This window comes from Homalodisca vitripennis, chromosome 4 (genome assembly GCF_021130785.1).
Source record: "Homalodisca vitripennis isolate AUS2020 chromosome 4, UT_GWSS_2.1, whole genome shotgun sequence".
In the NCBI taxonomy this organism is placed as follows: domain Eukaryota; kingdom Metazoa; phylum Arthropoda; class Insecta; order Hemiptera; family Cicadellidae; genus Homalodisca; species Homalodisca vitripennis.
Window position 1 is genome coordinate 79,400,715 of NC_060210.1, and position 17,906 is coordinate 79,418,620.

The 17,906-nt window shown below is 38.1% G+C and overlaps 2 protein-coding genes across 2 annotated transcripts in view; one reads left to right on the forward strand and one right to left on the reverse strand.

The window, feature by feature from the left end:
• The window catches only part of LOC124359608 (26S proteasome non-ATPase regulatory subunit 1), a 251,882-nt gene that overhangs the window by 155,656 nt on the left and 78,320 nt on the right, over positions 1-17,906 (forward strand). The gene's annotated exons all lie outside the window — the stretch shown is intronic.
• Positions 1-17,906, reverse strand: part of LOC124359609 — a 92,094-nt gene that overhangs the window by 61,462 nt on the left and 12,726 nt on the right. The window contains exon 2 of the mRNA XM_046812495.1: positions 6,526-7,039. Within this exon, the coding sequence (XP_046668451.1) occupies positions 6,526-6,862 (337 nt within the window). The 5' untranslated portion in view covers positions 6,863-7,039. The remainder of the gene's footprint in view (positions 1-6,525; positions 7,040-17,906) is intronic.

Genomic DNA, 17,906 nt, shown 5'->3' on the forward strand with positions numbered 1-17,906 from the left:
CATAAATTCATAGTTCAATTCATTTACTGGATCTCGTGAGAAACATATGTTAAAATTTAATATCGTGGAAACAGAAATGATTTACTTTTTACATATTATTTGGTTCCTACTCAAATCTAATTCTAGACTAGATGTCACTTTTCTATACAAGTGAGCCACCATTGCGATCTTGGAAACTAAATCTGACAGCAAACTCTAAGGGGGAACCTTACCTTGTGTTAGATACACTAAAAAATATGAATACTGAAGTTGCCGCCCTTTTCCAATATATTGGTTTACTTTATATTTTCTTACAACATCCTTAATTTTATAATAATTTTCGATTTTAAAAATAGTTTAAATACTTTTTATTAATGGAACCTTATCTCAATATACCTTGATATTACCTCAATAATGGAGATATTAGAGCTTTAATTGTTGAGATTCCTTATGGAGTTTAACTTTGGGAAGATGCCTTTTTAAATGTGCGTCCACTTGAATGCTCTAAACTGTTTGTAACACCTTGAATTTTGGAAGTTTCCTTTCTTTTACAGTGTTTATAAATATGCATAACAATTTGGTACGTTTCAAACACAACCATTTAGTTATGTGCAGTTAAAATAGATAAGAGACAGATATGACACGAACAAACCTCCTTTCCTGTTAAAACATTTATAAATATTTTAAAGCAAGAGAAAATTCGTAAATGTCAGATGATAGATTTAACGTTACTATTAAAATTGACGCCTATTATAAATGCGTTTTCTCAATGTTAAACTCTATAATTCATCTCAACTCTTATATTATTGTTGGAAATATAAAACAATTTAAAAAAAGCATTAAAATTAATTTAACAATCGAAAATAATAAAATATATGTGGTTTCATAAGAAAGAAAAACAAAAACGATCGCCAAGTGGAAAATGGCTGTAGTTTTTAATACTGTAATCTACTTATTTTTAAATAATAGTCTCTAAAATAGTTTACTTTTAAAGTTTGCTGTCAGAGTTACAGTGTCCACGATCACAATGATGGACCATTTATAAAAACCACTGTGTAGAGCAGACTTAGTATAAAAAGTATATTACAAGTTTAGTATCAAATCGTAAATCTGAACCTGTGGGGCTGATGTTAATTAACGTGATGGGAGACACACTGGATTGTGTAGACTGATGGTGTTAATGATGACATGCTGACAAGCGGTTAGTAGTTGGCGTGTCATCCGTGCACGCGTATTCGTTGTTCTATCCAGTTTGCGTGTTACACGAGACTTACACGGATTTATCTCGACTCGCATTACACTATCAGTGCATATGCCAATACGTCATTTTTGGGGTTAACACGATTTAACAAACATGTCTTTTTTATTTATAAATACGTGGTGAAATTGTTAATAGATCAAAGTTAATAGTTGTTAAATTACTAATCCAATTCCTGTATTTTTGCAATGCCAAGTACAATCGATACTCAGTTTTGTGTTTGTTGTGCTTTTGTACATGTCAGTGACATTCATGTTCCAATATCTCGAGGCAAAAAGACTACAGTACTGGTGAGAGACCACCACAGGCTAGTTTACGGGGCGGACTCCCAGGAGGCATTCAGCCTTCTTTAGTTTGTTTGCATTACACTTCAATACAGAAGCTTGAACGTCTTTTTGCAACACATTTTTCTAGCCAGGAATAGATTTTCATATATTCTGTAAGTTTTACGATAATATCTTTTATTTTTATGTAAATTCGCACAGATCCAATTCAAAGTTTATTAACACATGACACAAAGTCAATTAATTAAAAACACAGCAACAGTTAACCTGCTACACAAATTTTAATTTGGAGTTGTATCAGTTTTTTCGCTCGATGAGTGGATGAAAACCACGAAAAGAGGATGTTAATGACGATCCAATGAATGTCAGAGCGTCGGAATGGAATGGCCAAAATGGAGAGCAGTACTTCAGAATCGAGTGAGTCCAATCAATTTGGCTCCGTGTAATATACTGCCAGCGCTGCAATAATTATTGCGGCAGCATTGTTGTGATGGCTGGACGGGGCCGTGCCTTCCAATTTTGGTTGCATTGTAATCTAACAGCACAGTGGCATAAATTTGTAAGGGATGATTAATAGTTTTGTTTTGTGTTCAATATAACCTTAATCAGGGAATAATCTTCTTATGTAATGTGGTTCAATATTTATATATTTAAATAGTATTTTATTTTAAAGTAGCCACGCCGTAAAAGTAATTTATATAAGTAACAGTTTTAGACCGGCATTGGAAATAATAATTGACATTCGCCCCTTCGGTCTCATTTGGACGTCGGAAACAATTTTCTATCAGTTTCTATGCAACTCGACAGTTCTTGATGGCTATTGGGAGACATTCATATATCCGCAGCCCACAGTCATAAGCAAAAGGACTTAAATATGTCGACCATTAAAGGGTTGCCACTGCTGCAATGCGGTTTTACAACGAAATCATGTGGAGTATTGTCCATCCACTCCCAAGTATCGAAGCCTTCCTTCATAGCAATAAACCTCCTGTTCCACTGCATCAGGATTGGTGGCCTCGAATACGGCTCTGAATAATTTTTGGCCAAATATAAAAATTCTATCATAAGACGGCGAAATTGTAAAAGGCATCTCGGAGATTTACTACGGAAGAAATTCCCAACAGAGGAGCTTTTAATTAGGAGGAGACGGAAACTTTTAATTTTTGTTTATCTTGAGTGCATTCAAAATCGGTGATCGTCTTTGTGATAAATTCCCCTTATTTCGCGGACACTAGGATCTGGGCAGAAAATTCAGGATTTGTGACGAGCAAATACAATTTAAAATTTTTTTATAAATTTTAAACTTAAATTCGTGATATGCTTTTATTGGTTTCATGGACAAAACTGAATAGATATAAAATGGTATATAGTATATATGTGTATATGTAGTAGTATGGATTGCTGATAACTAATCGCTCCACTACACTTCCCTCAGAACACAATTGAATAAATATAAGGTATTGCGGTATTAATGTGATATATTTAATTATGCGCACTGTTCATAGTCTCTATGTTTTCAACACTGAATTTATGTTTAAGTAAAGAAAATGTGGGATATCATAAATGAAAACAATGGACGGTGATAATCTAGCTAGTCTAATTAATTAATTGCTGGTCTATGCATACGAGATATGAACGTTTCTAACATCTTAGGGTAGTTTTGTCTCAATCTTCTCATACAAGAAACAGGTAGTGGTATGAGATGGAGGAGAAAAATCCATTTAAGCTGGAGAACATACTTTGTCCAGTCCTGTTGAGGTTTCTGCATCCCCTACTCCATATCATTGAGCAACATTATGTATCCACGGCGATGGTTGGTGGCCGCTCGTTTGGTGGCGGGGAGTCATAAAAACTGTTTGATTACACCGTACCTACGCCCTAGCGTTGTACCACAGTTTGTATCCACGGCGATGATTGGTGGCCGCTCGTTTGGTGGTGGGGAGTCATAAAAACTGTTTGATTATACCGAGTATCTACGCCCTAGCGATGTACCACAGTTTGTATCCACGGCGATGGTTGTGGCCGCTTGTTTGGTGGCGGGGAGTCATAACAAGTTTTGATTACACCGAGTACCTACGCCCTAGCGTTGTACCACAGTTTGTATCCACGGCGATGGTTGGTGGCCGCTTGTTTGGTGGCGGGGAGTCATAACAAGTTTTGATTACACCGAGTACCTACGCCCTAGCGTTGTACCACAGTTTGTATCCACGGCGATGGTTGGTGGCCGCTTGTTTGGTGGCGGGGAGTCATAACAACTGTTTGATTACACCGAGTACCTACGCCCTAGCGTTGTACCTGTACCACAGTTTGTATCCACGGCGATGGTTGGTGGCCGCTTGTTTGGTGGCGGGGAGTCATAACAACTGTTTGATTACACCGAGTACCTACGCCCTAGCGATGTACCACAGTTTGTATCCACGGCGATGGTTGGTGGCCGCTTGTTTGGTGGCGGGGAGTCATAACAACTGTTTGATTACACCGAGTATCTACGCCCTAGCGATGTACCACAAGTTTGTATCCACGGCGATGGTTGGTGGCCGCTTGTTTGGTGGCGGGGAGTCATAACAACTGTTTGATTACACCGAGTACCTACACCCTAGCGTTGTACCACAGTTTGTATCCACGGCGATGGTTGGTGGCCGCTTGTTTGGTGGCGGGGAGTCATAACAACTGTTTGATTACACCGAGTACCTACGCCCTAGCGTTGTACCACAGTTTGTATCCACGGCGATGGTTGGTGGCCGCTTGTTTGGTGGCGGGGAGTCATAACAACTGTTTGATTACACCGAGTATCTACGCCCTAGCGATGTACCACAAGTTTGTATCCACGGCGATGGTTGGTGGCCGCTTGTTTGGTGGCGGGGAGTCATAACAACTGTTTGATTACACCGAGTACCTACGCCCTAGCGTTGTACCACAGTTTGTATCCACGGCGATGGTTGGTGGCCGCTTGTTTGGTGGCGGGGAGTCATAACAACTGTTTGATTACACCGAGTATCTACGCCCTAGCGATGTACCACAAGTTTGTATCCACGGCGATGGTTGGTGGCCGCTTGTTTGGTGGCGGGGAGTCATAACAACTGTTTGATTACACCGAGTACCTACGCCCTAGCGATGTACCACAGTTTGTATCCACGGCGATGGTTGGTGGCCGCTTGTTTGGTGGCGGGGAGTCATAACAACTGTTTGATTACACCGAGTATCTACGCCCTAGCGATGTACCACAGTTTGTATCCACGGCGATGGTTGGTGGCCGCTTGTTTGGTGGCGGGGAGTCATAACAACTGTTTGATTACACCGAGTACCTACGCCCTAGCGTTGTACCACAGTTTGTATCCACGGCGATGGTTGGTGGCCGCTTGTTTGGTGGCGGGGAGTCATAACAACTGTTTGATTACACCGAGTAACGAATGCGGCTCCCGGCGGAGTTTGTTATTGTGAGCTCGTAACGCCAATTTATATTCAGGATTGCCCTCTTACCTTGCCATTATTGCTGGGATTACTCGTACTTATGGCGAGCGACCTTGAACATCTCTCCGAGTAACTGAACTCTGATACACTCCTCATCTTACTTCTATAGCTGCAAAGTTTTTTGTCTTGAATACATATAGCTTTTACCTCCTCATTATAGGGTTATATTTATATTAGTATAATAATCAACTAGAACCCTGTTTTAAAACATTTTCAGAAAAAATTTTGAACGATATAATCTTATTCTATATAAATATTTTTGTACAGCACGTGTATTTATTTTGAAAACATGTATAGCTATACATAAAGACATTAAAATTAACAAGATAATTGATAGTGAAATGTAAGTAGTTAAATATAATTATGTTAACACACATACAACGGCAAGTAGAGCTATTATTATTCCAAAGTGTTTAATGTAACACTGTATTTCTCTGAAACCGTTTAAGTTCAATCTTTCGTCTTAATTTGAGTTTCGTATGCAGGAACATAAGGACTACTCACTCAATAAAATGTTTGATTTTCCACGACTTAAGGTAATCATTGAAATAATGATAAAACTTTGTACCTGTGCCTCAATTTTTAATAGGACCTCAAGAATGCTGCGCCCATAAAATACTGTAACTGAGCTGTGTTAACTCGCTTGCTTGAGTGGTCGTATTGGATTCGATGTTCCATGAACTTTACCCACAGACCTCATGAATAGGCCATAAGCTATCAAAGTACGAGGCTCAATACGCCTAGAGTAGTTAATCGTACTAGATTAATTTCCTTTTATTTATTGAGGAAAATATAACGTTGTTTAAATACTATACTTGGTCCATAGAGTTTTCTATCCTTGTTTTATGTAGAGTATTACCTGTCGTATGTATCTTTGTCAATGCCGTAGAATGTTTCTTTATGTAATGGTCGTTTGTAGTTAAACACAATAAAATAACGAATTATGTTGTTTTATGGCAAATTTAAACACTTAATGTAGAGTCGTTCCAGTATTTCAAGATAAACTTAAAGTCACATTCACTAACATTAATAATTTATCTTATTTCAAAAATTGTGACTATAACAATTTGGTCCAGACAGAGAAAAATGTTGAATTTAAAGTGAAACATAAAGTATAATGTTTCTAAATTATGTCATCCTGAAACTTCACCACTATCCATGTTATAACACAAAACTTAATCTATTTTTTAAACTATTTATAGAGTAAATATATTCCGACAAATAATACATTTAGCATAGATCATTATTTAACAATTATTTTGTGGTTTATTAGGTATAGTCACGATTTTGGTGATTTAACAGATAAATTTGATTAAATTTACTTTAAAAAATTGAAGAATTGCAATATGAATTTTGCTTATTCAATAAGTAGTTTAATTATTATAATTACAAATCTTTTCCCTCTTAAGTTAAAGGATGTGCGTAAATTTGGTTCATCAATACTTCCTATGCCCGCCAGCTAGAACAGTATAAGGTATTTACAATGTAAGGGAAGAAGAACACATAAGGTGACATTTATTGGGGGTTGCTTACCGCGGACGAGGGTGAGGATACCCAGTGGCATGACCAGGATGGCCACCATGAGGTCGGTGATGGCGAGGGACATGAGGAAGTAGTTGGTGACGTTCTGGAGGCGTCTCTCCCACGAGATGGCCAGACAAACCAGGATGTTACCGGCTGCAGTACCGAAGACTAAGGCCAAAGCTAGTAGCCCCCACCAGTTGTCCTCGGTCTCCTGATGGCTGGTTCTCGTGCTCTGATTGGTCCACTGCCCCCACTCCCGCACCACGCTATTGGTCCACACCTCTCCCCCCTCCACCACTTCCACCACAACACTGTCGTTCCACCACGCCCATGTACTGCCCGTCATATTTCTACTTTATATAGACATTTTTTCTTCCTTATCATGGTGGTTGCATCACTGATCTTGTTTTAGATTTGTAAAGAATAAGAATTTACAGTTATTTATACTAGAAATACGAGGGTGGCGAATCACTTTCGTCTCCATCACGGACAAAGCTTTTTAACATTTCTCCTTAACACACACCTGGAACGAGGGTATTGCTATTATTTTTTTTTTCAAAATTGTTTTAGTGCTAGGTTCGAATAAGAACCTTTCCACATTAGAAACAATAAAAATACCACAAGGTTATATTTTATTATATTAGGTCTACTTAAAGTATTGATGGATATATTAAAATTATGTATATAAATTAAGTATGAAAATTAATATTGTGGATCGTGAACCTAGCAATTTAAAGAACAGGTTTAGGAGTCTGGTTAGTTTGGTACTGTGTTTGCGTTGTTAATGGAATAACGTATTGTATACGCATATCTTATTTTATATAAAGAGTTTTCGATTGGCGGTTGTAAAATAATCATAAAGCCCTGCTGTTCTAAACAATAGACCTTAATCTTCATTACCAACAACGGGGAAGTATCAACAAAAAACAATTTATCCTTTTCTGCCTGCGGTTGGAAAATTATTGCAGATTACTGGAAGTAAAGGATCTCTCCTGGATTACTGTATCGGTCTGTCATCGTGCGTGGGTGAACTATGAACCGCCTTCCTCGGGCGTATTGGGTCAGTCAAGTACTCGTGTGCACTCTACCTGTACTACCGTGTTTCATGTAACATCGTCAGGCTCACTGACAGTAGGCCTGTGTGTGTACAAATCGATTGAGGAGGAAACTCAGGACCAGTCAACACATTAATACTCTCTTGCTTACAGCCCTCTCACTCCTCGCTTTATAAACTTACTGTACATGGGAAAATGTTCCTATTGCTACGTTTGTAGTGCAGATAAGATAAGAAACTGTGGGAGTGATTATACAATAATCCTTGAATACGGAGTGTTCGCTGACAACCAGCTAAATAGCGAACCCCCAACCTTGCATTCCTGATAAGTGTAGTAATGGGTGGATGATACAGTAAAATATCAACTACTTTAAAATAAATGAATTCTGTACTGACAAAGCAGTTAGATATTTATATTTGTAATCGGACGTAAAGTGGGAGTCAGATATGAGTTAGAATATAACTTCCGATTGTAAAATATTACTCAGTTTTATATTTGAACTCAATACATCAGTTATAAAATAAATTACAAACCAGGATCGTATTCTTTAAATTTTGTTTTTAGATTCTGTAACTGCGTTCTACGGTAAACTATATAAAACAACAAGATACAACATCGGGTTACTGGACGAAGTTTGTCATTATAATTCTCCAGCAGAGCGCGATGATCTGGCTAAGGCTCATTTATATAACGATCGTGGCCCGGTTTGCAATGGTCGTTCCTTATATCGTACAGTCTGGAGTCTGAGTGACATTGCCCCTGTAGTTGCCGGACTAAGAACCAGCCACTCCCTATTCAAGATTAGGTAGATTACAGTCGGACAATCTTCTTTGATAAAACAGTGATGCACGGTAAAAAAAAAAAAAAAAAAAAAAAAAAAAAAAAAAAAAAAAAAAAAAAAAAAAAAAAAAAAAAAAAACGCATCGAGGGAAAAGGTAAGAATACACTTTTAGTATTGTCATATAATGAGTCGTTCTGATACTCTCCGATGTGAATTCGTTTCGTTACCCTAAGACGATGTTGTAAAGTTCCATTCTATTTACCAATGCGATAACAGAATTTCGTAACAATTACTATTATCCTTCACCACAGTGTCATGCCAGGTGTTTAGTTTCTCAACTCAATATAATATCAGATACATTTCGAAACGATCACTATTATCCTTCACCACGATGTCATGCCAGGTGTTTAGTTTCTCAACTCAATATATCAGATACATTTCGAAATGATCACTATTATCCTTCACCACGATGTCATGCCAGGTGTTTAGTTTCTCAACTCAATATAATATCAGATACATTTCGAAACGATCACTATTATCCTTCACCACGGTGTCATGGCAGATGTTTAGTTTCTCAACTCCATATAATATCAGATACATTTCGTAACGATCACTATTATCCTTCACCACGGTGTCATGGCAGATGTTTAGTTTATCAACTCAATATAATATCAGATACATTTCGTAACGATCACTATTATCCTTCATCACGGTGTCATGGCAGATGTTTAGTTTCTCAACTCCATATAATATCAGATACATTTCGTAACGATCACTATTATCCTTCACCACGGTGTCATGGCAGATGTTTAGTTTCTCAACTCAATATAATATCAGATACATTTCGAAACGATCACTATTATCCTTCACCACGGTGTCATGGCAGATGTTTAGTTTCTCAACTCAATATAATATCAGATACATTTCGTAACGATCACTATTATCCTTCACCACGGTGTCATGGCGGATGTTTAGTTTCTCAATTCAATATAATATCAGATACATTTCGTAACGATCACTATTATCCTTCACCACGGTGTCATGGCAGATGTTTAGTTTTTTCAACTCAATATAATATCAGATACATTTCGAAATGATCACTATTATCCTTCACCACGATGTCATGCCAGGTGTTTAGTTTCTCAACTCAATATAATATCAGATACATTTCGAAACGATCACTATTATCCTTCACCACGGTGTCATGGCAGATGTTTAGTTTCTCAACTCCATATAATATCAGATACATTTCGTAACGATCACTATTATCCTTCACCACGGTGTCATGGCAGATGTTTAGTTTATCAACTCAATATAATATCAGATACATTTCGTAACGATCACTATTATCCTTCATCACGGTGTCATGGCAGATGTTTAGTTTCTCAACTCCATATAATATCAGATACATTTCGAAACGATCACTATTATCCTTCACCACGGTGTCATGGCAGATGTTTAGTTTCTCAACTCAATATAATATCAGATACATTTCGTAACGATCACTATTATCCTTCACCACGGTGTCATGGCGGATGTTTAGTTTCTCAACTCAATATAATATCAGATACATTTCGTAACGATCACTATTATCCTTCACCACGGTGTCATGGCAGATGTTTAGTTTTTTCAACTCAATATAATATCAGATACATTTCGTAACGATCACTATTATCCTTCACCACGGTGTCATGGCAGATGTTTAGTTTCTCAACTTAATACATCAGATTATAACTCAACTTAACGAAATGAGTTCCAGTTCTGATTTCTAATTATAGGCTAAATGTAATCGAATAAGGCTATACATAAATAAGAGTGTAGTATATTGAATGCGTAGTTTGTAATGCAAACTTGAGGGAATAAAGTAAAAAAGGAATCGGAAACCGTAGAAATAAAAAAGCAACAATCGAAGTCCTTTAGCGAATGAAACTGTTGAATATGGAAGTACGTTTTTATGGGACAATACCAACAAAGTTAATCAGTTTAGGACAGCGTAAACTATCGGTTCTTGTCGACGGCTTTTGTTCTGCTGTCATTTCGTTCGTTGTAACAGAAAGAGACGCCACGACCCAATTTGTTGAAATCGAGTATTTTGTGGGTTCATTAAATATTGACGTAAGTTGTTACAGTCAAACCGGAACCTCCGGGGAGAAATGGAGGTAACGTGAGTCACTTTCGCAGTCGAGACCTACATGAGATAGGTTACAGTTATCCCATTATGTGGACCTTCTCATTTACTACTTTCTTCTGGACATGGTTGTTTTAATCAAACCGGAATCTCCGGAGAGAAATGGAGGCGACGTGAGTAACTTTCGCAGTCGAGACCTACATGAGATATATTGCTTTCTATCATCTCAGTATGAAAACTTTCTCATTTATTATCTTCTTCTACACGTTTGGTAATTTCCATTGAAAGTTTAACAATAATTCCTGATAAGACCTGAATTCATTTCAAAACACATAATATAATAATAGTTAGTTCTTGGTTGGATATTATTTAAAAAAAGAGAAAAGCTGTTTGGGAGATTCTTGTCTGTTACATTAAGTAAAAGGTCCAGTAGGGAAGTAGGCGTCGGTTCTGTGTGCAAGTACAGGTATGTTAGCGGCTAGTACAGCTCGTGGTAATCTCTCATAGTGATCGTCTGGTTGTACACTATATCATATAATGGTCGTGATAGTGACAGTGACAGTGACTGACAATGACTGTGGTGTACAGTGGAGCACACTGTCTGCAGTCTGCCTCGCGTTAATCAACCGAGTGCTTTCATTTGACGTGCCGCTATTCACAAACCCGTTTCAGAGACGCTTCTAAATCCTTCATTGTTTCAATAAGGCAAGCTGTTCAAAAAAACTATTTCCGCTGTGTTCGAAATAGATTGTAAATTTAAACCGGCTGGTTAAGACTACACATAAACGAACAGAATTTTTACACCTTCAATCGTATTATGAAAACATAAAGTAAAATACACTTTTTGGGCGGTAATGATGTATGACATAGAACGCTGATTCGGGCCTAGTTTAACGTATAAGTTTTGGTTCTTAATGCGCTACAAAAGTAAAATTTGACCTCGTCTCTGGTTTACAACGACTTATTTGTTTAGATGACAAATACCGAAATAAGACATAATAAAAAAGTGAATATTACAAAGACTGGTTTGATTTAGACAAACATCCAGAATTTAATTTGGGTAAAAATGTATAGCCTACATAGTTATTATAGATATCAAAATAATGTATTATATGTCATAAAGAATTATATATATATATATATGTATATACATATATATATAAATGCGGTCAGCTGGTTTGTTTATTACATATGTTAACATCATAGTTTGTCCATTTATCGCATGACTCCAAATCTCATCAGGAATAATATATGGTAGTACTGTCCGCTGATATGTTTATCATATGTTTATCACGTACTTTAACATCATAGTTTGTCCATTTATCGCATGGCTCCAAATCTCATCAGGAATAATATATGGTAGTACTGTCCGCTGATATGTTTATCATGTACTTTAACATCATAGTTTGTCCATTTATCGCATGACTCCAAATCTCATCAGGAATAATATAAGGTAGTACAGTCCGCTGATATGTTTATCACGTACTTGAACATCATAGTTTGTCCATTTATCGCACGACTCCAAATCTCATCAGGAATAATATATGGTAGTACAGTCCGCTGATATGTTTATCACGTACTTTAACATCATAGTTTGTCCATTTATCGCACGACTCCAAATCTCATCAGGAATAATATATGGTAGTACAGTCCGCTGATATGTTTATCACGTACTTTAACATCATAGTTTGTCCATTTATCGCACGACTCCAAATCTCATCAGGAATAATATATGGTAGTACAGTCCGCTGATATGTTTATCACGTACTTTAACACCATAGTTTGTCCATTTATCGCACGACTCCAAATAAGTGGTTATAAGTTTTCGATTTACGCATTTAATTATTTAATTGAATAACTTCCTTTCTGAACTCAGCAACCAACGCTGGGACGTACAAGTGATGCTAACGATAGCCAATAAGTAAGTGATATTCACATAGATTATTAAATTATAGATTGTCCAGGGTTAGCAAATCGATCCCCTACGTCTGGACGGGTGGTCGGGGAGAAGGGGTTTGTATTGGAATATTTAGCGAGCTCAGTACATACACACTCAACCATCCTCGCCACTCTCGATGCAGCGGAGCGCAGACTCAGCCTATTGTTAGTAGCTACCTTCACGGTCAATATTTCTTCATTACCGCTATACAGCGAGAGATTCGCTTACCGAGGAATAGTGGTTGTTAATTGTACTCGAAGTAACTATGAAGTATTCGCCTAGCAGGACCTGAAGTCTGAGTCTAATAGTAGGACTACATGTGTATCTCTGAAGTGGCACATTAAACTGTGCAATTTATCTGTTTCGATTAGTTTAAGAACTATTTAAGCTACAAATGTGCTTAAGAGCTGGGTTTTCTGTGACAATCTTGACTTTACTCCCATAAATATACAGTAATGTTAAATTGTAAAGATATTGACTATTTTATTGTTCGCTGTAGAATTACTGGAGATGTCTCATTTTAAAGGTATGGAATACTTAAAAGAAAAAATTATTTGTTTTGTGGGTATTTTCTTGTTTCTTCAGAAATATCAATCTTCTTCGTAATTTATTTGTTAGGCTAAATATACACAATGTGTACAGTTAAAACAATTTTGGATGGGTATTGAAGTATTAGTAATATCTTAAAATAAGACGTTTGTATAATTATACAACCAAAAATGGATTAAAATTTCTTACAGTTTAACATTGTTCTCATGGTATAAAACTCGAGATCGTTTCATTACACCTAGCTCTTATGGAATTAAAAACCTTCAGAAAAAATTAGAAAAAACGTTCACAAAAAATTCCAAAAACTACAATTTTGTAAAATATCCTCAAACTTTCTATCGTATTAATATTTAATGAATGAAAGAACTAATCCAAAATCATTCATAAGGGAAAAAATGTATAAACATAAAAAACATCGGTTGCACAAATTCAGCCTTTAAAATTGTTGAACTCACTTACGCTAGTGGCCGTACTTTGGCTTTACCACGTTGCTGAACTTGTTGCTTATATTTCATGCAACCAACTGTATTAAAATCTATTTAAAATATGGTACAGGAATACGAGTATAGCTAAACGTAGAGAATGGTAACTACCACTCGTTGGTAAGTGGCAGGAAGCTGGTGCCTCCCACGCTACTTTTGTATGCCTGTTGCCATAGAGATGGACATTATTATATCCTCAGTATTAGAGCTTCTGCTGTCACAGAGTCTGTCACAAGTACCTCCTACGCATAAAGGGTTAGAGGCTCCCTAATTGATTAGATATCACAAACCGATTCAGATACATTTTTATGTATAAAATTGTACTACGCACTACCTCAAACATACTGAACTAGGAGTCATAAAACATGTGGAAAGGAAAGTTAGTTTTTACCACGCTGTACTACATACCTGCATTGTACATATTACGTATAGCAGCAATACCAATTTAGAGGCAATTTTATTCTACAACAAATACCAGACACCATTTTCCAATGTTAACTATATTGAACAGTAATCTCGAATATTGGTAAACTCACGTTCTATTTTAATAGAGATTAAAGAGTTACTCAGGGGCGTTATGTGTAGGGTCTATCAATCATTTAACTGATTCCACTACCAATACTGATGTGTTAATAGTTATTTATGTAACTTCGGTTGAGAAAGGTCGACGCTCGTTAGTTACTTGTGCCGGAAATGAACCGTCTACCCATTTCCGTAGTCCGCGTTTTCAACGTTTACCTCGGTTTCCCTGGTTTACTTTAATTAGTGTATTACAATGACCGTTGTTACAAATAATGCCTGAGGTTTCCGTTCCGACAATTCTGTTTCATTATAGTACAACAGTCTTTTTACATAACCTAATGTCCAGTATTTGAATCAAACTAGTAAAAATATTGAAATCTAAATAATAATTCTATGAATGGAGTTGATGATGATTAAAAAATTTATATCGGAACATATTTACCTAAAATTAGTCATAATTCATTAAAAAGTATCATAAGGTTATTGCTACATTAATGATTTTATAATATTATTTGCTTCTGGTTTTCACTAATCGAAACCCACACTGAAGTTCACACTGCCCCTGTTTGGTAAGGTTGACATCTGTTAATCTTACGATTGCTCAAGTCTAGAGGCGGAGAAATGTGAATACACTGAATAGTACTAAATAATAAAGTACTACGGCTGTTACCCGACTGAGCGGAGTATTGTCACTGAGTATTTAGAGGCGGAGAAATGTGAATACACTGAATAGTACTAAATAATAAAGTACTACGGCTGTTACCCGACTGAGCGGAGTATTGTCACTGAGTATTTAGAGGCGGAGAAATGTGAATACACTGAATAGTACTAAATAATAAAGTACTACGGCTGTTACCCGACTGAGCGGAGTATTGTCACTGAGTATTTAGAGGCGGAGAAATGTGAATACACTGAATAGTACTAAATAATAAAGTACTACGGCTGTTACCCGACTGAGCGGAGTATTGTCACTGAGTATTTAGAGGCGGAGAAATGTGAATACACTGAATAGTACTAAATAATAAAGTACTACGGCTGTTACCCGACTGAGCGGAGTATTGTCACTGAGTATTTAGAGGCGGAGAAAATGTGAATACACTGAATAGTACTAAATAATAAAGTACTACGGCTGTTACCCGACTGAGCGGAGTATTGTCACTGAGTATTTAGAGGCGGAGAAATGTGAATACACTGAATAGTACTAAATAATAAAGTACTACGGCTGTTACCCGACTGAGCGGAGTATTGTCACTGAGTATTTAGAGGCGGAGAAATGTGAATACACTGAATAGTACTAAATAATAAAGTACTACGGCTGTTACCCGACTGAGCGGAGTATTGTCACTGAGTATTTAGAGGCGGAGAAATGTGATTACACTGAATAGTACTAAATAATAAAGTACTACGGCTGTTACCCGACTGAGCGGAGTATTGTCACTGAGTATTTAGAGGCAGTTTGCTATATAGAAGCTGTATGAGGAGATAATTGGCCGTGATCTGACGGCTCGTTTTATTGGAATGGAATAGAGCAGCGATAATTCTGTGCCAGTCCTTGTCCTGTAAGTGCTGAAATCAGATAGTCACAACAACGCCCTAAAATCCTCGTCAAGTCGCACTGGAGACATAATTCTGTGCCAGTCCTAGTCCTGTAAGTGCTGTAATCAGATAGTCACAACAACGTCCTGAAATCCTCGTCAAATCGCACTGGAGACATAATTCTGTGCCAGTCCTAGTCCTGTAAGTGCTGTAATCAGATAGTCACAACAACGTCCTGAAATCCCCGTCAAGTCGCACTGGAGACATAATTCTGTGCCAGCCCTAGTCCTATAAGTGCTGTAATCAGATAGTCACAACAACGTCCTGAAATCCCCGTCAAGTCGCACTGGAGACATAATTCTGTGCCAGCCCTAGTCCTATAAGTGCTGTAATCAGATAGTCACAACAACGTCCTGAAATCCTCGTCAAGTCGCACTGGAGACATAATTCTGTGCCAGTCCTAGTCCTGTAAGTGCTGTAATCAGATAGTCACAACAACGCCCTAAAATCCTCGTCAAATCGAACTGGAGACATAATTCTGTGCCAGTCCTAGTCCTGTAAGTGCTGTAATCAGATAGTCACAACAACGCCCTAAAATCCTCGTCAAGTCGCACTGGAGACATAATTCTGTGCCAGTCCTAGTCCTGTAAGTGCTGTAATCAGATAGTCACAACAACGTCCTGAAATCCCCGTCAAGTCGCACTGGAGACATAATTCTGTGCCAGCCCTAGTCCTATAAGTGCTGTAATCAGATAGTCACAACAACGTCCTGAAATCCTCGTCAAGTCGCACTGGAGACATAATTCTGTGCCAGCCCTAGTCTTATAAGTGCTGTAATCAGATAGTCACAACAACGTCCTGAAATCCTCGTCAAGTCGCACTGGAGACATAATTCTGTGCCAGTCCTAGTCCTGTAAGTGCTGTAATCAGATAGTCACAACAACGCCCTAAAATCCTCGTCAAATCGAACTGGAGACATAATTCTGTGCCAGCCCTAGTCCTATAAGTGCTGTAATCAGATAGTCAAAACAACGTCCTGAAATCCTCGTCAAATTGCCCCGGAGACAAATTCTGTGCCAGCCCTAGTCCTGTAAGTGCTGTAATCAGATAGTCACAACAACGCCCTAAAATCCTCGTCAAATCGCACTGGAGACATAGCCACGTAACTACCGCTGTGGCAAATGTTCATATTCTATGTAAGAGTAACAGTTCCAGTGTACTTCCACGTTATTATAAAAATATAAGTTTTCAAATTCAAATGGTTCAAATGAAAACCAATGTTACGTTCCTTTAAAAATAACCAATATTGTATAACAAGCTAATGAAACGGAATGGGGTTACGTAATTCAATTTGCAATTTAGTTTTATCAATAATTTTGCTACCTAATTCACAGTAGCAGAAATTTAGTTAGGACGCTAGATCACAAAATTGGGAATCATATTTTAAGTACATCGTCTTTGTTAAATGAAAATAGTAAAAATGTTTCAGGCTTGGGAAAGAAAAAAACATACTTTAATTAAAACATCGATTAACTATTGAATAAGGCGTTAAAAATAATTATAATGCTAATAAAGAAGAAATGTAAACTTGTAATACATACCCGGTTATTTCTCAATATTATTAACGAAATAATTTGAGAGCCTCACATGCAACGGTAGTGAGGAGTAAATGTGAAATGATGTCGCTCCACTTTAATGTGGTGGCGATTGAATCAGGGACCACCCAGGTTCCACCCACCTGGGACCCTTACACCCACACTTCCCACTCATTACAGCCGCAGTCTTGCATGGTACCCTAGCCGATACGGGTTACCCACCTGAGCCCATCCACTCACACTTGCCTCTTGTAACAGGCGCTGTCTTGCCTGGTACCCTAGCCGGTACGGGTTACCCACCTGAGCCCATCCACTCACACTTGCCTCTTGTAACAGGCGCAGTCTTGCCTGGTACCCATCCGGTACGGGTTACCCACCTGAGCCCATCCACTCACACTTGCCTCTTGTAACAGGCGCAGACTTGCCTGGTATACTAGCCGATACGGGTTACCCACCTGAGCCCATCCACTCACATTTGCCTCTTGTAACAGGCGCTGTCTTGCGTGGTACCCTAGCCGGTACGGGTTACCCACCTGAGCCCATCCACTCACACTTACCTCTTGTAACAGGCGCAGTCTTACCTGGTACCCTAGCCGATACGGGTTACCCACCTGAACCCATCCACTCACACTTGCCTCTTGTAACAGGCGCAGTCTTGCCTGGTACCCATCCGGTACGGGTTACTCACCTGAGGCCATCCACTCACACTTGCCTCTTGTAACAGGCGCAGACTTGCCTGGTATACTAGCCGATACGGGTTACCCACCTGAGCCCATCCACTCACACTTGCCTCTTGTAACAGG